The 18,069-nt window shown below is 45.2% G+C and overlaps 1 protein-coding gene across 1 annotated transcript in view; it reads left to right on the top strand.

Moving 5' to 3' along the window:
* Nucleotides 1-5,975: 5,975 nt before the first annotated feature.
* The window catches only part of LOC116957310 (solute carrier family 2, facilitated glucose transporter member 11-like), a 68,195-nt gene continuing 56,101 nt past the window's right edge, over nt 5,976-18,069 (top strand). Inside the window, exons 1-3 of the mRNA XM_076055749.1 lie at nt 5,976-6,658; nt 10,459-10,507; nt 16,645-16,743. Of these exons, the coding sequence (XP_075911864.1) occupies nt 10,484-10,507; nt 16,645-16,743 (123 nt within the window). The 5' untranslated portion in view covers nt 5,976-6,658; nt 10,459-10,483. The remainder of the gene's footprint in view (nt 6,659-10,458; nt 10,508-16,644; nt 16,744-18,069) is intronic.

Below are 18,069 nucleotides of genomic sequence, written 5' to 3'. Positions count from 1 at the left end.
AAAATAAAATAAATCACGACGTTTCGGGCGCAACACCAGCGTCCGTCATCAGGGTGGGAAAGCCAACGTCGCGATTTATTTTATCGTCCGACCGACGTGATGATGATGATGACGATGACGATGATGACTTTACCGGAAGATTCATTGACAGATTGTGTGTGTGTGTTTTTGTGTGTGTGTGTTTGTGGTCAGAAGGCCAGACGCGATTCCTTGCAAGAGGCTTCAGTTTATGACCTTGGTTCTTTCGGTAAAGTCACCACCACGTAGAAGAGAAACAATAAAATAATAAAAAATCTATAAAGCAATAAAATTGCAACACCAAGCAGCAATTATCATCAGGGTGTGAAAACCACAGCAAGAACAATTTGAAAAAATGGTGTTTTTTTACGTAAAAAACCGCCAATTTTTTTCAAAATTTTTACGTAAAAAATACCGCCACTTTTTTCAAAAAATTTACGTTAAAATAACCGCCACTTTTTTCAAAAATTTTGACGTAAAAAAACCGCCACTTTTTTTTAATTTTTAACGTAAAAAACGCCACTTTTTTCAAATTTTTTACGTAAAAAAACCGCCACTTTAAAAAAAAATTTAACGTAAAAAAACGCCACTTTTTTCAAATTTTTCACGTAAAAAAACCGCCACTTTTTAAATTTTTCACGTAAAAAAATGCCACTTTTTTCAAATTTTTAACGTAAAAAAAACCCCGCCACTTAAAAAATACATTTAACGTTAAAAACCGCCACTTTTTTCACATTTTAAAGTAAAAAACCGCCAATTTTTTTCAAAATTTTTCACGTAAAAAAACCGCCACTTTTTAAATTTTTCACGTTAAAAAAACGGCACTTTTTTCAAATTTTTAATGTAAAAAAACCCCGCCACTTTAAAAAAAAATTTACGTTAAAAACCGCCACTTTTTTCACATTTTAAAGTAAAAAACCGCCAATTTTTTTAAAAAATTTTACGTTAAAAATACCGCCACTTTTTTCAAAAATTTTACGTTAAAATAACCGCCACTTTTTCCAACATTTTTAACGTAAAAAAACCGCCACTTTTTTAAATTTTTAACGTAAAAAAACGCCACTTTTTTCAAAATTTTAACGTAAAAAACCGCCCCTTTTTCACATTTTTAACGTAATAAAAGTAAAACCGACACTTTTTTCAAATTTTTTACGTTAACAAAAAAACCCACCACTTTTTTCAAATTGTTCTTGCTGTTGGTTTTCACACCTGATGATGATTGCTGCTTGGTGTCGCAGTCGAAACGTCGTGAGAATTTTATTGTTTCATATTTTTTTTATTATCTTATTGTTTCCCTTCTTCTGCGTACATGGTGGTGACTTTACCCGAAAGAACCAAGAATATAAATCCGTGCAGGCGCGAAAGCTTTAAATCAAAGGCTCCAGTTTGGTTGGTTTTTAACGTCTGAACACGGCTGCTTGAGTTGCCAGATGTTAAAGGGGGGAAAACCCCAATTCTAATGTTCATATATGCACAGTCAACACGTAGTCACTTCAAGATGTTTTTCTTACTCTTTGGTTCTATTGGGTAAAGTCACGAAGTAGGTAAAAAATAAAATAACAAAATTCTCACGACGTTTCGGCCACAACACAAGCGGCCTTCATCAGGTGAAGGGACGAGACTGTCTGGAAGGACAGCGCTGGAGTGAAAAAAGCCACGCTCAGATCACGACCTTTAAGCTGTGTGAGAAGAAACAAAACGCCTTGACAAAGGAATTAGCAAATAATTTAGCATTGAAATGGCTCATTGAAATAGCTAAGTTAAAGTATACACATCCGCAGAGGTACCCCTTGACAAAGGAATTAGCATAGAATTTAGCATTGAAATGGCTCATTGAAATAGCTAAGTTAAAGTATACACATCCGCAGAGGTACCCCTTGACGAAGGAATTAGCATAGAATTTAGCATTGAAATCGCTCATTGAAATAGCTAAGTTAAAGTATACACATCCGCAGAGGTACCCCTTGACAAAGGAATTAGCATAGAATTTAGCATTGAAATGGCTCATTGAAATAGCTAAGTTAAAGTATACACATCCGCAGAGGTACCCCTTGACGAAGGAATTAGCATAGAATTTAGCATTGAAATCGCTCATTGAAATAGCTAAGTTAAAGTATACACATCCGCAGAGGTACGCCTTGACAAAGGAATTAGCATAGAATTTAGCATTGAAATGGCTCATTGAAATAGCTAAGTTAAAGTATACACATCCGCAAGAGGTACCCCTTGACAAAGGAATTAGCATAGAATTTAGCATTGAAATGCCTCATTGAAATAGCTAAGTTAAAGTATACACATCCGCAGAGGTACCCCTTGACAAAGGAATTAGCATAGAATTTAGCATTGAAATGGCTCATTGAAATAGCTAAGTTAAAGTATACACATCCGCAGAGGTACCCCTTGACAAAGGAATTAGCATAGAATTTAGCATTGAAATGGCTCATTGAAATAGCTAAGTTAAAGTATACACATCCGCAGAGGTACCCCTTGACAAAGGAATTAGCATAGAATTTAGCATTGAAATGGCTCATTGAAATAGCTAAGTTAAAGTATACACATCCGCAGAGGTACCCCTTGACAAAGGAATTAGCATAGAATTTAGCATTGAAATGGCTCATTGAAATAGCTAAGTTAAAGTATGCACATCCGCAGAGGTACCCCTTGACAAAGGAATTCGCATAGAATTTAGCATTGAAATGGCTCATTGAAATAGCTAAGTTAAAGTATACACATCCGCAGAGGTACCCCTTGACAAAGGAATTAGCATAGAATTTAGCATTGAAATGGCTCATTGAAATAGCTAAGTTAAAGTATACACATCCGCAGAGGTACCCCTTGACAAAGGAATTCGCATAGAATTTAGCATTGAAATGGCTCATTGAAATAGCTAAGTTAAAGTATACACATCCGCAGAGGTACCCCTTGACAAAGGAATTAGCATAGAATTTAGCATTGAAATGGCTCATTGAAATAGCTAAGTTAAAGTATACACATCCGCAGAGGTACCCCTTGACAAAGGAATTAGCATAGAATTTAGCATTGAAATGGCTCATTGAAATAGCTAAGTTAAAGTATACACATCCGCAGAGGTACCCCTTGACAAAGGAATTAGCATAGAATTTAGCATTGAAATGCCTCATTGAAATAGCTAAGTTAAAGTATACACATCCGCAGAGGTACCCCTTGACAATGGAATTAGCATAGAATTTAGCATTGAAATGGCTCATTGAAATAGCTAAGTTAAAGTATACACATCCGCAGAGGTACCCCTTGACAAAGGAATTAGCATAGAATTTAGCATTGAAATGGCTCATTGAAATAGCTAAGTTAAAGAATACACATCCGCAAGATGTTTTTCTTGCTCGTGTTTTTTTTTGTGTTTGTTGTGGTTGCACCCGATTCAAGAGCCGAATGGCTCACAGGGCTACACCAAAAATAAAGAAACTGAAATACTAAAACTCGCTTCGCCCGAGACTTAGATTCTTCATCATAAGACCTCCTTTGCCAGTACCAAAATGTAATAATAATAGGGGTTTTCCCCTTTTTTCTGGCACCAAAACTGAAACCTTTTTTTTTATTTAGAAGGATTCATGTCACCGCATTAACCACAATACCTGCAGTCAAAATGCAAACACAAAAACACAACACACTATGATAATAATTGATGATGCATTGTCCTTGAAACTGATTGGTCCACACCAAGGGACGGCTTTATTTTGAGCCTCGACCCAATTGGTGCTCGACCAGATGACGTCAGAAGGCGTACGTAGCGTGGCTAAAGAGACCCGGATTCGATTTCCCGCTCACAACCACAACCACCACAACCACCACAACCCCTACCAGCAACAACAACAACAGCGATATCGATTATCCGAACCGGTCCTGGACCTCCCCTAAGTCGACTCAGCCTCAACATTGTCACTTGGGTGGGGGGGGGAGGGGGGGAGACAAAGGCGGTCCGGCGGGCGCGGTGCTGGTCACCCATCTTCATAGGGGCTCGCTAACAGCACTTTGCCCCTACAGTCTTGCTAGAGGCTACACGGGGGAGCTTTGTCTGTGTGTAGGCGCTGCTACTCGCTACTACTAACAGCACTTGCCCCTACAGCCTGCTAGAGGCTACCAGGGGGAGCTTTGTCTGTGTGTAGGTGCTGCTACTCGCTACTAACAGCACTTGCCCCTACAGCCTGCTAGAGGCTACCCGGGGGAGCTTTGTCTGTGTGTAGGTGCTGCTACTCGCTACTAACAGCACTTGCCCCTACAGCCTGCTAGAGGCTACCAGGGGGAGCTTTGTCTGTGTGTAGGCGCTGCTACTCGCTACTAACAGCACTTGCCCCTCCAGTCTGCTAGAGGCTACACGGGGGAGCTTTGCCTGTGTGTAGGTGCTGCTACTCGCTACTGGCAGCACTTGCCCCTACAGCCTGCTAGAGGCTACACCGGGGAGCTTTGCCTGTGTGTAGGTGCTGCTACTCGCTAACAGCACTTGCCCCTACAGCCTGCTAGATGCTACACGGGGGAGCTTTGTCTGTGTGTAGGTGCTGCTACTCGCTACTAACAGCACTTGCCCCTACAGCCTGCTAGAGGCTACACGGGGGAGCTTTGTCTGTGTGTAGGTGCTGCTGCTACTCGCTGCTAACAGCACTTGCCCCTACAGCCTGCTAGAGGCTACACGTGGGAACTTTGTCTTTGCGAGTTGTGTAGAGAGTGGAGACTATCCCATACCTGGCCAGTGTGATCATGACCACCTCTGCTTTGACAGCAGAGGTCTCACTCCGAATCAGTCGAGCGGGCATTATTTTACGATCCATCCTGGGTGTAACCAGGCTGGATTGTGCGAGGTGCTCACAAATCCTCGAAAGATCTGGGCAAAGTCCCATCGGTGAGCTCCTCCGGCAGGCAAGGTTGCGTTGGCTGGGTCATGTAGCCCGCATGCCCAGCCACCGCATGGCCCAAACAGCTTCTGTTTGGCCTGATCGAGGGGGCTTAATGGGCGCGGCATGGGCAAGAGAAGAGATGGGGTGATGGGTGACTGAGTGGGTGAATCAATGAATGATTGGGCGAATGAATGGGTGGACAATTGGATAGGTGGATGATTGTGTGGTTGGGTGAATGAATACGTGGGTGGGTGGGTGAGTGAGTGTGTGTGTGGTTAAATGCATGATTGGGTGAATTAATGGGTGGGTGGACAATTGAATGGGTGGATGATTGTGTGGGTGGGTGAATTAATGAGTGTTTGGGTGTGTGTTTGGGTGAATGAATGAATGAGTGGGTGATTGTGTGGGTGGGTGAATGAATAAGTGTGTGGGTGAGTGAGTGTGTGTGTGGTTAAATGCATGATTGGGTGAATTAATGGGTGGGTGGACAATTGAATGGGTGGATGGTTGTGTGGGTGGGTGAATTAATGAGTGTTTGTGTGTGTGTGGGTGAATGAATGAGTGGGTGATTGTGTGCATGGGTGAATTAATGAGTGTTTGGGTGTGTGTGTGGGTGAATGAATGAGTGGGTGATTGTGTGGATGGGTGAATGAATCAGTGGGTGGGTGAGTGAGTGTGTGTGTGTGGTTAAATGCATGATTGGGTGAATTAATGGGTGGGTGGACAATTTAATGGGTGGATGATTGTGTGGGTGGGTGAATTAATGAGTGTTTGGGTGTGTGTGTGGGTGAATGAATGAGTGGGTGATTGTGTGGGTGGGTGAATGAATCAGTGGGTGGGTGAGTGTGTGTGTGTGGTTAAATGCATGATTGGGTGAATTAATGGGTGGGTGGACAATTTAATGGGTGGATGATTGTGTGGGTGGGTGAATTAATCAGTGTTTGGGTGTGTGTGTGGGTGAATGAATGAGTGGGTGATTGTGTGGGTGGGTGAATGAATCAGTGGGTGGGTGAGTGAGTGTGTGTGTGTGGTTAAATGCATGATTGGGTGAATTAATGGGTGGGTGGACAATTGAATGGGTGGATGATTGTGTGGGTGGGTGAATTAATGCGTGGGTGATTGTGTGTATGGGTGACTTAAGGAGTGTTTGGGTATGTTTGCGGGTGATTGAATGGGTGGGTGATTGTGTGTATGGGTGAATTAATGAATGGGTGATTGTGTGTATGGGTGACTTAATGAGTGTTTGAGTATGTTTGCGGGTGATTGAATGGGTGGGTGATTGTGTGTTTGGGTGAATTAATGAGTGGGTGGGTGTGTGTCTGGGTGAATGAATGAGTGTTTGGGTATGTTTGCGGGTGATTGAATGGGTGGGTGATTGTGTGTATGGGTGAATTAATGAGTGGGTAATTGTGTGTATGGGTGAATTAATGAGTGGGTGGGTGTGTGTCTGGGTGAATGAATGAGTTTGTGGGATGAATGAGTGGGTGAATGAGTGGGTTGGTGAATGAATGAGTGGGTTGCTGAATGAATGAGTGTGTGTGAATGAATGAATGAGTGTGTGGGTGGGTGAATGAATGGGTGATTGTTTGGGTGCGCGAATCAATGAGTCGGTGAGTTATTGATTGAGTCTATTGGATGAGTGAGTGATTGATTCGGCGCGTGTATTTTGGCAGTGATTTTAAAAGTAACGCCACGTGGTACATTTGGGTCTCTAATCTCCAGCGGCGAACAGCTGAACCCACTTGCTTGAGTTCCAAGCCCGTCAAAAGGTAAAGTTGAGAATTCTAATCATCATTGTCATGGTCTATGCAATGATACATGGGTGTATATATGTAGGTGTGATTATATGTGTATCTAGATGAGTTTATGGGTGTCTGTGTGGTGAGTCTATGGGTGTCTGTGTGGTGAGTCTATGGGTCTCTGTGTAATGAGTCTATGGGTGTCTGTGTGGTGAGTCTATGGGTGTCTCTGTGTGGTGAGTCTATGGGGTCTCTCTGTGTGGTGAGTCTGTGGGTGTCTGTGTGTGGTGAGTCTATGGGTGTCTGTGTGGTGAGTCTATGGGTGTCTGTGTGGTGAGTCTATGGGTGTCTGTGTGGTGAGTCTATGGGTATCTGTGTGGTGAGTCTATGGGTGTCTCTGTGTGGTGAGTCTATGGGTCTCTCTGTGTGGTGAGTCTGTGGGTGTCTGTGTGTGGTGAGTCTATGGGTGTCTGTGTGGTGAGTCTATGGGTGTCTGTGTGGTGAGTCTATGGGTGTCTCTGTGTGGTGAGTCTATGGGTCTCTGTGTAATGAGTCTATGGGTGTCTCTGTGTGGTGAGTCTATGGGTGTCTGTGTGGTGAGTCTATGGGTGTCTCTGTGTGATGAGTCTATGGGTGTCTGTGTGGTGAGTCTGTGGGTGTCTCTGTGTAATGAGTCTACGGGTGTCTGTGTGGTGAGTCTATGGGTCTCTGTGTGATGAGTCTATGGGTCTCTGTGTGGTGAGTCTATGGGTCTCTGTGTGAGTCTATGGGTCTCTGTGTGGTGAGTCTATGGGTCTCTGTGTGAGTCTACGGGTCTCTGTGTAACGAGTCTGTGGGTTTGTGGGTCTCTGTGTGGTGAGTCTATGGGTGTTTGTGTGGTGAGTATATGGGTGTCTGTGTGGTGAGTCTATGGGTCTCTGTGTAATGAGTCTATGGGTGTCTGTGTAATGAGTCTATGGGTGTCTCTGTGTGGTGAGTCTATGGGTGTCTGTGTGGTGAGTCTATGGGTGTCTTTGTGTGGTGAGTCTATGGGTCTCTGTGTGATGAGTCTATGGGTGTCTCTGTGTGGTGAGTCTATGGGTGTCTGTGTGGTGAGTCTATGGGTGTCTCTGTGTGGTGAGTCTGTGGGTCTCTGAAAGATCAGTCTATGGGTCTCTATGTAATGAGTCTGTGGGTTTTTGTGTGAGCCTGTGGGTCTTTTAGTGAGTTTGTGGGTCTCTGTTTGTGTGTGAGTCTATAGATATCTGTGTGGTGAGTCTATAGGTGTCTGTGTGGTGAGTCTATGGGTGTCTCTGTGTGGTGAGTCTATGGGTGTCTGTGTGGTGAGTCTGTGGGTGTCTCTGTGTAATGAGTCTACGGGTGTCTGTGTGGTGAGTCTATGGGTCTCTGTGTGATGAGTCTATGGGTCTCTGTGTGGTGAGTCTATGGGTCTCTGTGTGAGTCTATGGGTCTCTGTGTGGTGAGTCTATGGGTCTCTGTGTGAGTCTACGGGTCTCTGTGTAACGAGTCTGTGGGTTTGTGGGTCTCTGTGTGGTGAGTCTATGGGTGTTTGTGTGGTGAGTATATGGGTGTCTGTGTGGTGAGTCTATGGGTCTCTGTGTAATGAGTCTATGGGTGTCTGTGTAATGAGTCTATGGGTGTCTCTGTGTGGTGAGTCTATGGGTGTCTGTGTGGTGAGTCTATGGGTGTCTTTGTGTGGTGAGTCTATGGGTCTCTGTGTGATGAGTCTATGGGTGTCTCTGTGTGGTGAGTCTATGGGTGTCTGTGTGGTGAGTCTATGGGTGTCTCTGTGTGGTGAGTCTGTGGGTCTCTGAAAGATCAGTCTATGGGTCTCTATGTAATGAGTCTGTGGGTTTTTGTGTGAGCCTGTGGGTCTTTTAGTGAGTTTGTGGGTCTCTGTTTGTGTGTGAGTCTATAGATATCTGTGTGGTGAGTCTATAGGTGTCTGTGTGGTGAGTCTATGGGTGTCTCTGTGTGGTGAGTCTATGGGACTCTGCGTGAGTCTATGGATCTCTGTGTGACCCTGAAAGTCTCTATGTGAGTCTATGAGTCTCTGTGCGAGTCTACGGGTCTCTGTGTAATGAGTCTATGGGTCTCTGTGTGAGTCTATGGGTCTCTGTGTGGTGAGTCTATGGGACTCTGTGTGAGTCTATGGGTCTCTGTGTGGTGAGTCTATGAGTCTCTGTGCGAGTCTACGGGTCTCTGTGTAATGAGTCTATGGGTCTCTGTGTGAGTCTATGGGTCTCTGTGTGGTGAGTCTATGGGTCTCTGTGTGAGTCTATGGGTCTCTGTGTGGTGAGTCTATGGGTCTCTGTGTGGTGAGTCTATGGGTGTCTGTATGGTGAGTCTATGGGTCTCTGTGTGGTGAGTCTATGGGTGTCTGTGTAGTGAGTATATGGGTGTCTCTGTGTGGTGAGTCTATGGGTGTCTTTGTGTGGTGAGTCTATGGGTCTCTGTGTGATGAGTCTATGGGTGTCTCTGTGTGGTGAGTCTATGGGTGTCTGTGTGGTGAGTCTATGGGTGTCTCTGTGTGGTGAGTCTGTGGGTCTCTGAAAGATCAGTCTATGGGTCTCTATGTAATGAGTCTGTGGGTTTTTGTGTGAGCCTGTGGGTCTCTTAGTGAGTTTGTGGGTCTCTGTGTGTGTGTGAGTCTATAGATATCTGTGTGGTGAGTCTATAGGTGTCTGTGTGGTGAGTCTATGGGTGTCTCTGTGTGGTGAGTCTATGGGACTCTGCGTGATTCTATGGATCTCTGTGTGACCCTGAAAGTCTCTATGTGAGTCTATGAGGCTGTGTGCGAGTCTACGGGTCTCTGTGTAATGAGTCTATGGGTCTCTATGTGAGTCTATGGGTCTCTGTGTCGTGAGTCTATGGGTCTCTGTGTGAGTCTATGGGTCTCTGTGTGGTGAGTCTATAGGTCTCTGTGTGAGTCTATGGGTCTCTGTGTCGTGAGTCTATGGGTCTCTGTGTGAGTCTATGGGTCTCTGTGTGGTGAGTCTATAGGTCTCTGTGTGAGTCTATGGGTCTCTGTGTGGTGAGTCTATGGGTCTCTGTGTGGTGAGTCTATGGGTGTCTGTGTGGTGAGTCTATGGGTCTCTGTGTGGTGAGTCTATGGGTGTCTGTGTAGTGAGTCTATGGGTCTCTGTGTGAGTCTATGGGTCTCTGTGTGATGAGTCTATGGGTCTCTGTGTGGTGAGTCTATGGGTCTCTGTGTGAGTCTATGGGTCTCTGTGTGATGAGTCTATGGGTCTCTGTGTGGTGAGTCTATGGGTCTCTGTGTGAGTCTATGGGTCTCTGTGTGAGTCTATGGGTCTCTGTGTGAGTCTACGGGTCTCTGTGTGATGAGTCTATGGGTATCTGTGTGGTGAGTCTATGGGTCTCTGTGTGAGTCTATGGGTCTCTGTGTGGTGAGTCTATGAGTGTCTGTGTAATGAGTCTGTGGGTTTGTGGGTCTCTGTGTGGTGAGTCTATGGGTCTCTGTGTGGTGAGTCTATGGGTCTCTGTGTGAGTCTATGGGTCTCTGTGTGAGTCTATGGGTCTCTGTGTGGTGAGTCTATGGGTCTCTGTGTGGTGAGTCTATGGGTGTCTGTGTGGTGAGTCTATGGGTGTCTGTGTGGTTAGTCTATGGGTGTCTGTGTGGTGAGTCTATGGGTGTATCTGTGTGAGTCTATGGGTCTCTGTGTGAATCTATGGGTCTCTGTGTGGTGAGTCTATATATATGTGTTATGAGTCTGTGAGTTTGTGGCTCTCTGTGTGTGAGTCTCCTTCACTTCCTCCTGGATCTGCTCCATCCACCACCTGTGGACATCTTCTGCTGATGTTCCCTGCAGATTGAACATCGCTTCGTCATCAACAATGGACCCGAAGCCTCTGTCAAAGGTGAGGTGATTGGGCGGAGGTGGTGGTGCAGGTGGTGTTGGTTGAGCTGGTAAAGGTGGTGGTGGTGGTTGAGGTGGTGGTTGAGGTGGTGGTTGAGGTGGTGGTGAAGGTGGTGGTGGTTGAGGTGGTGGTGAAGGTGGTGGTGGTTGAGCTCGTAAAGGTGGTGGTGAAGGTGGTGGTGGTTGAGGTGGTGGTGAAGGTGGTGGTGGTTGAGCTCGTAAAGGTGGTGGTGAAGGTGGTGGTGGTTGAGGTGGTGGTGGTTAAGGTGGTGGTGGTTGAACTGGTGGTGGTGGTGGTGGTTGAGCTTGTAAAGGTGGTGGTGGTGGTGGTTGAGGTGGTGGTGGTGGTGGTGGTGGTTGAGGTGGTGGTGGTTGAGGTGGTGGTGGTTGAGTTGGTGGTTGAGGTGGTGGAGATGGTGGTGGTTGAGGTGGTGGAGATGGAGGTGGTGGTGATTGAGGTGGTGGTGGTGATTGAGGTGGTGGTGGTGGTGGTTGAGGTGGTGGTGATTGAGGTGGTGGTGGTTGAGTTGGTGGTTGAGGTGGTGGAGATGGTGGTGGTTGAGGTGGTGGAGATGGAGGTGGTGGTGATTGAGGTGGTGGTGGTGATTGAGGTGGTGGTGGTGGTGGTTGAGGTGGTGGTGATTGAGGTGGTGGTGATTGAGGTGGTGGTGGTGGTGGAGGTGGTGGTTGAGGTGGTGATTGAGGTGGTGGTGGTTCAGGTGGTGGTGGGAGCCAGAGGACATCCCTGTTGCACCCCAAGGTGTACAGGGAATGGCCCTGACTCCCGGCCACGTAGTTGTACCCGGGCCCGCTCACCATCATGAAGGTCATTTTGACTGCTTGTGTTGTGGTTATTGCAAACATGATGCCTTGAATAAAGGTGTCAGTTTTTGCGCCAGTTAAAAGGGTAAAACCTATGCCTACATCATTAAGGTCCTTAATGATCCTGAGCAGAGGGTCAGGTACTCCAAAAGCACGAAGGACAACCCATAGCCCAGGCCTACTGATGATATCATAGACCTTGACCAGGTCAATAAAGCAGAGATGTAGGTCTTGCTGGAATTCCCTACACCTCTGCTGTAGCAGACGGACGGAAAATATGGCATCTGTGCAGGACCGCCCTTTCCTGAAACCGCATTGGGGCTCCACAAGCCTCAGCGTGCCTAGCAAGGCGATGTTGAATAATCCTTGCCAGGATCTTTCCCGGCACACTTGCACACACTCATACACACTCATACACTCACACACACACACTCACACAGATAAAGATAAAGATCCCCCATATAGACTTAATAGACTGTAGGGGCAAGTGCTGTTAGCGAGCACCTATGAAGGCCACACACACTCACACACACTCATACACACACACACACTCATACACTCACACACACACTCATACACACACACACTCATACACTCACACACACTCACACACACTCATACACACACTCATACACTCACACACACACTCACACACACTCATACACACACAGTCATACACACTCACACACTCATACACTCACACACTCATACACTCACACACGCTCACACACACACACAGTCATACACACACAGTCAAACACTCACACACACTCACACACTCTCACACACACTTACACACACAGGCATGCACTCACACACATACACACTCACACACACTAATACACTTGCACATATTCACAAAGATCCCCCTGGTAGCCTCTAGCAAGGCTGTAGGGGCAAGTGCTGTTAGTAGCGAGTAGCAGCACCTACACACAGACAAAGATCCCCTGTGTAGCCTCTAGCAGGCTGTAGGGGCAATTGCTGTTAGTAGTAGCGAGTAGCAGCACCTACACAGAGACAAAGCTCCCCCGTGTAGCCTCTAGCAGGCTGTAGGGGCAAGTGCTGTTAGTAGTAGCGAGTAGCAGCACCTACACACAGACAAAGCTCCCCCAGGTAGCCTCTAGCAGGGCTGTAGGGGCAAAGTGCTGTTAGCAGCGAGTAGCAGCACCTACACACAGACAAAGATCCCCCGGGTAGCCTCTAGCAGGCTGTAGGGGCAAGTGCTGTTAGTAGCGAGTAGCAGCACCTACACACAGACAAAGATCCCCGTGTAGCCTCTAGCAGGCTGTAGGGGCAAGTGCTGTTAGTAGCGAGTAGCAGCACCTACACACAGACAAAGATCCCCTGTGTAGCCTCTAGCAGGCTGTAGGGGCAAGTGCTGTTAGTAGCGAGTAGCAGCACCTACACACAGACAAAGATCCCCCATGTAGCCTCTAGCAGGCTGTAGGGGCAAGTGCTGTTCGTAGTTGCGAGTAGCAGCACCTACACACAGACAAAGCTCCCCCAGGTAGCCTCTAGCAGGGCTGTAGGGGCAAGTGCTGCTAGTAGCGAGTAGTAGTCAAGGCACTGAGGTGGTGGGTGGCTAGCACCACGTGTCACGCCCGGCCGCCTTTGTCTCTCCCGTACAATCAATGTTTAACGGTCTTCTTACGTAAGTTCACTTCTGTGCCAACTCGGTGCATTTGATTGGTCACTCATCAACGGGGGTCGTTGGTGAACCGATGGATCCCCGGGGTGTGAGAGAGATAGAGAGGTGATGGTGGTGATGGTGGTGGTGGTGGGGTCATGGTGGTGGTGATGGTGGTGAAGTGACGATGGTGGTGATGGTGGTGGTGACGATGGTGGTGACGATCGTGATAGTGATGGTGGTGCTAATGATGGTGGTGATGGTGCTGATGGTGGTGGTGATAGTGATGGTGGTGATGGTGATAGTGATGGTGGTGATGATAGTGATCATGATGGTGTTGGTGGTGATAGTGTTAGTGATGATGACGGTGATGATGATAGTGGTGATGATGATGATGGTGCTGATGATAGTGATGCTGATTATGGTGATGGTGATGATGGTGATGATGGTAGTGATGGTGGTGATGATAGTAGTGATGGTGGTGATGATAGTAGTGATGGTGGTGATGATAGTGATGGTGGTGAAGGTGATGGTGGTGAAGGTGATGGTGGTGATGATGATGATGGTGATGCTGGTGATGGTGGTAATGATGGTGATGGTGGTGATGATAGTGATGGTGGTGATGATGGTGGTGGTGGTGAAGGTGATAATGGTGATGGTGGTGATGATGGTGATGGTGGTGGTGATGATGGTGGTGATGATAGTGATGATGGTGGTGATGATGATGGTGGTGATGATGGTGGTGATGGTGGTGATGGTGATGGTGGTGATGGTGATGATGGTGGTGATGGTGATGATGGTAATGATAGTGGTGATGATGGTGGTGATGGTGATGATGGTGGTGATGGTGGTGGTGATGGTGGTGATGGTAATGATAGTGGTGATGATGGTGATGATGATGGTGATGATGGTACTGATGGTGATGATGGTGATAATGGTGATGGTGATGATGGTATTGATGGTGATGATGGTGGTGATGATGGTGATGATGGTGATGATGGTGATGGTAATGATAGTGGTGATGGTGGTGATGGTGATGATGGTTTTGCTGTCTCTGGAGACTCAACTCGGCCACGTGGAGGATGTGGAGCCTATCCAACCGGTTCATTGCCTCTCTCTCCGATCGGTTGATCATCTACCGCAATCAACACAACGTATTAACACCTAGTCTTGCGCGACCAATATTAGTCATACTAAAGGTGTTTTGGGTTAGATCGCGTTAGTCATAAATGTGTCGTGACCCTCCACCACCCGACACGGCCAACTTCAGCAAAAAATTAAAGTGTCACGTTGACAAAAGACGAAATAGTTCCACTATTTGAGCCCGACACCGGCGGTGTTCTTGAAGAGTGACTCAACAACATTCACAGTTTGAATAATAGTACGACGTTTCGCTGGTAACTCCACTCCCAGCATGATCGGGCAATTCGCCAGAATGGTAAAGTCCCATCCACTTGCTCCCCGGTCTTTAAATAGACCAGCAGCAGCAGTGTGACATCGTCATCATTTAACTCGTTTCACGTGCAGTAATTATATAATCGATTGGTAATCGGTCAATGATTATGATGAGCAATGAGTTGTAATGCGTGGTATTGTGATTAAATGCCACGTTAGTAATCCGTTCATTAGTGTGTGTTTCCCCTATAAAGAATTGTGAAATGTATTATGCAATGATACGCTTCCAAAGCCGCACTAAGCCTGCAGCTGTAAGAGCGATTAAAGTTATGTTTTTATTGTAGTGTGTAGTGTATAGTATAGTGTAGTGTGTAGTGTATAGAAGTGTGCGGTGTAGTGTATAGTAGTGTATAGTGTAGTGTAAAGTGTAGTGTATAGTAGTGTGTAGTGTAGTGTATAGTGTAGTGTATAGTAGTGTAGTGTATAGTAGTGTATAGTGTAGTGTAAAGTAGTGTATAGTGTAGTGTATAGTAGATTGTAGTGTATTGTGTAGTGCAGTGTATAGTAGTGTATAGTGTAGTGTATAGTAGTGTATAGTGTAGTGTATAGTGTAGTGTATAGTAGTGTATAGTGTAGTGTATAGTGTAGTGTATAGTAGTGTTTTGTGTAGTGTATAGTGTAGTGTACAGTGTAGTGCATTGTAGTGTATAGTAGTGAATAGTGTAGTGTATAGTAGTGTATAGTGTAGTGTATAGTAGTATATAGTGGTGTGTATAGTGCATTGTATAGTAGTGTATTGTGTATAGTAGTGTATATTGTAGTGTATAGTGGAGTTTATAGTGTAGTGTATAGTGTATTGTATAGTAGTGTAGTGTATAGTGTAGTGTATAGTTGTGTATAGTGTAGTGTATAGTAGTTTGTAGTGTAGTGTATTGTGTAGTGTAGTGTATTGTAGTGTATAGTAGTGTATAGTGTAGTGTATAGTGTAGTGTATAGTAGTATAGTGTAGTGTATAGTGTAGTGTGTAGTGTATAATAGTGTATAGTAGTGTAGTGTGTAGTGTAGTGTATAGTGTAGTGTTTAGTGTAATGTATAGTGTAGTGTATAGTGTAGTTGTAGTGTAGTGTATAGTGTAGTGTAGTGTATAGTGTAGTGTATAGTGTAGTGTATAGTGTAGTGTATAGTAGTGTAGTGTATAGTGTAGTGTAGTGTATAGTGGTGTGTAGTGTATAGTGTAGTGTATAGTAGTGTAGTGTATAGTGTAGTGTATAGTGTAGTGTATAGTGCAGTGTATAGTGTATAGTGTAGTGTATAGTGTAGTGTATAGTGTAGTCTATAGTGTAATGTGTAGTGTATAGTGTAGTGTATAGTGTAGTCTATAGTGTAGTGTGTAGTGTATAGTGGTGTAGTGTATATTGTAGTGTATGGTGTAGTGTATAGTGTAGTAGTGTATAGTGCAGTAGTGTATAGTGTAGTGTATAGTGTAGTAGTGTATAGTGTAGTAGTGTATAGTGTAGTGTATAGTGTAGTGTATAGTGTATAGTGTAGTGTATAGTGTAGTGTATAGTGTAGTGTATAGTAGTGTAGTGTATAGTGTAGTGTATAGTGTAGTGTATAGTGCAGTGTATAGTGTATAGTGTAGTGTATAGTGTAGTGTATAGTGTAGTGTTTAGTGTAATGTATAGTGTAATGTATAGTGTAGTGTATAGTGTAGTTGTAGTGTAGTGTAGTGTATAGTGTAGTGTAGTGTATAGTAGTGTAGTGTATAGTGTAGTGTAGTGTATAGTGGTGTGTAGTGTTTAGTGGTGTGTAGTGTATAGTAGTGTAGTGTATAGTAGTGTAGTGTATAGTATAGTGTATAGTGTAGTGTATAGTGCAGTGTATAGTGTAGTGTATAGTGTAGTGTATAGTGTAGTGTATAGTGTAGTCTATAGTGTAATGTGTAGTGTATAGTGTAGTGTATAGTGTAGTCTATAGTGTAGTGTGTAGTGTATAGTGGTGTAGTGTATATTGTAGTGTATGGTGTAGTGTATAGTGTAGTAGTGTATAGTGTAGTAGTGTATAGTGTAGTGTATAGTGTAGTAGTGTATAGTGTAGTAGTGTATAGTGTAGTAGTGTATAGTGTAGTAGTGTATAGTGTAGTGTATAGTGTAGTGTGTAGTGTATAGTGTAGTGTATAGTGTAGTGTATAGTGTAGTGTATGGTGTAGTGTAGTAGTGTATTGTAGTGTAGTGTATGGTGTAGTGTAGTGGTACGTATCTCGGTCCGTGCGTTCCCCTGCCCCGGTGTGCCAGATTCCCTCTGCCAGGATGATTCTCCTCGCGGCCGCAGCCGGAATCGGAGGAGGATTCCAGCTGGGGTTTAACATGGCACTGATCAACGTGCCCACTGAGGTAGCCACAACCACAACTCAACCACAACTCACTCAACCACAACTCAACCACAACTCACTCAACCACAACTCAACCACAACGCAACCACAACTCAACCACAACTCAACAACCACAACTCAACCACAACTCAACCACAACTCAACAACCACAACTCAACCATCACTGAACCACAACTCAACCACAACTCACTCAACCACAACTCACTCAACCACAACTCAACCACAACTCAACCACAACTCAACCACAACTCACTCAACCACAACTCAACCACAACTCACTCAACCACAACTCAACCATAACTCAACCACAACTCAACCACAACTCACTCAACCACAACTCAACCACAACTCACTCAACCACAACTCAACCACAACTCAACAACCACAACTCAACTACAACTCAACAACCACAACTCAACCACAACTCAACCACAACTCAACCACAAATCAACCACAACTCACTCAACCACAACTCAACCACAACTCACTCAACCACAACTCAACCACAACTCAACCACCACCACTCAACCACAACTCAACCACAACTCAACCACAACTCAACAACCACAACTCAACCATCACTGAACCACAACTCAACCACAACTCACCCAACCACAACTCACTCAACCACAACTCACTCAACCACAACTCAACCACAACTCACTCAACCACAACTCAAGCACAACTCCATCACAACTTAACCACCACAACTCAACCACAACTCAACAACCACTCAACCATCACTCAACCACAACTCAACCACCACAACTCGACCACAACTCAACCACAACTCAACCATCACACAACCACAACTCAACAACCAAAACTCATCCATCACTCAACCATCACTCACTCAACCACAACTCAACCACAACTCAACCATCATTTAACCACAACTTGGTACAACTCAACCACAACTCAACCATCACTCAACTACAACTCAACCACCACTCAACCACAACTCAACCATCACTCAACTACAACTCAACCACCACTCAACCACAACTCAACCATCACTCAACCACAATTCAACCATCACTCAACCATCACTCAACCATCACTCAACCATCACTCAACCACAACTCAACCACAATTCAACCATCACTCAACCACAACTCAGCCATCACTCAACCATCACTCAACCATCACTCAACCATCACTCAACCACAACTCAACCATCACTCAACCACAACTCAACCACAACTCAACCATCACTCAACCACAACTCAACCATCACTCAACCACAACTCAACCACAACTCAACCACCACTCAACCACAACTCAACCATCACTCAACCACAATTCAACCATCACTCAACCATCACTC

This window comes from Petromyzon marinus, chromosome 72 (genome assembly GCF_048934315.1).
Source record: "Petromyzon marinus isolate PM22_M1 ecotype Great Lakes invasive population chromosome 72, UKy_Petmar_22M1.pri1.0, whole genome shotgun sequence".
Lineage (NCBI taxonomy): Eukaryota > Metazoa > Chordata > Hyperoartia > Petromyzontiformes > Petromyzontidae > Petromyzon > Petromyzon marinus.
Note: the sequence above shows the minus strand (reverse complement) of the source record. Positions and strands in the feature narration are given on the sequence as shown.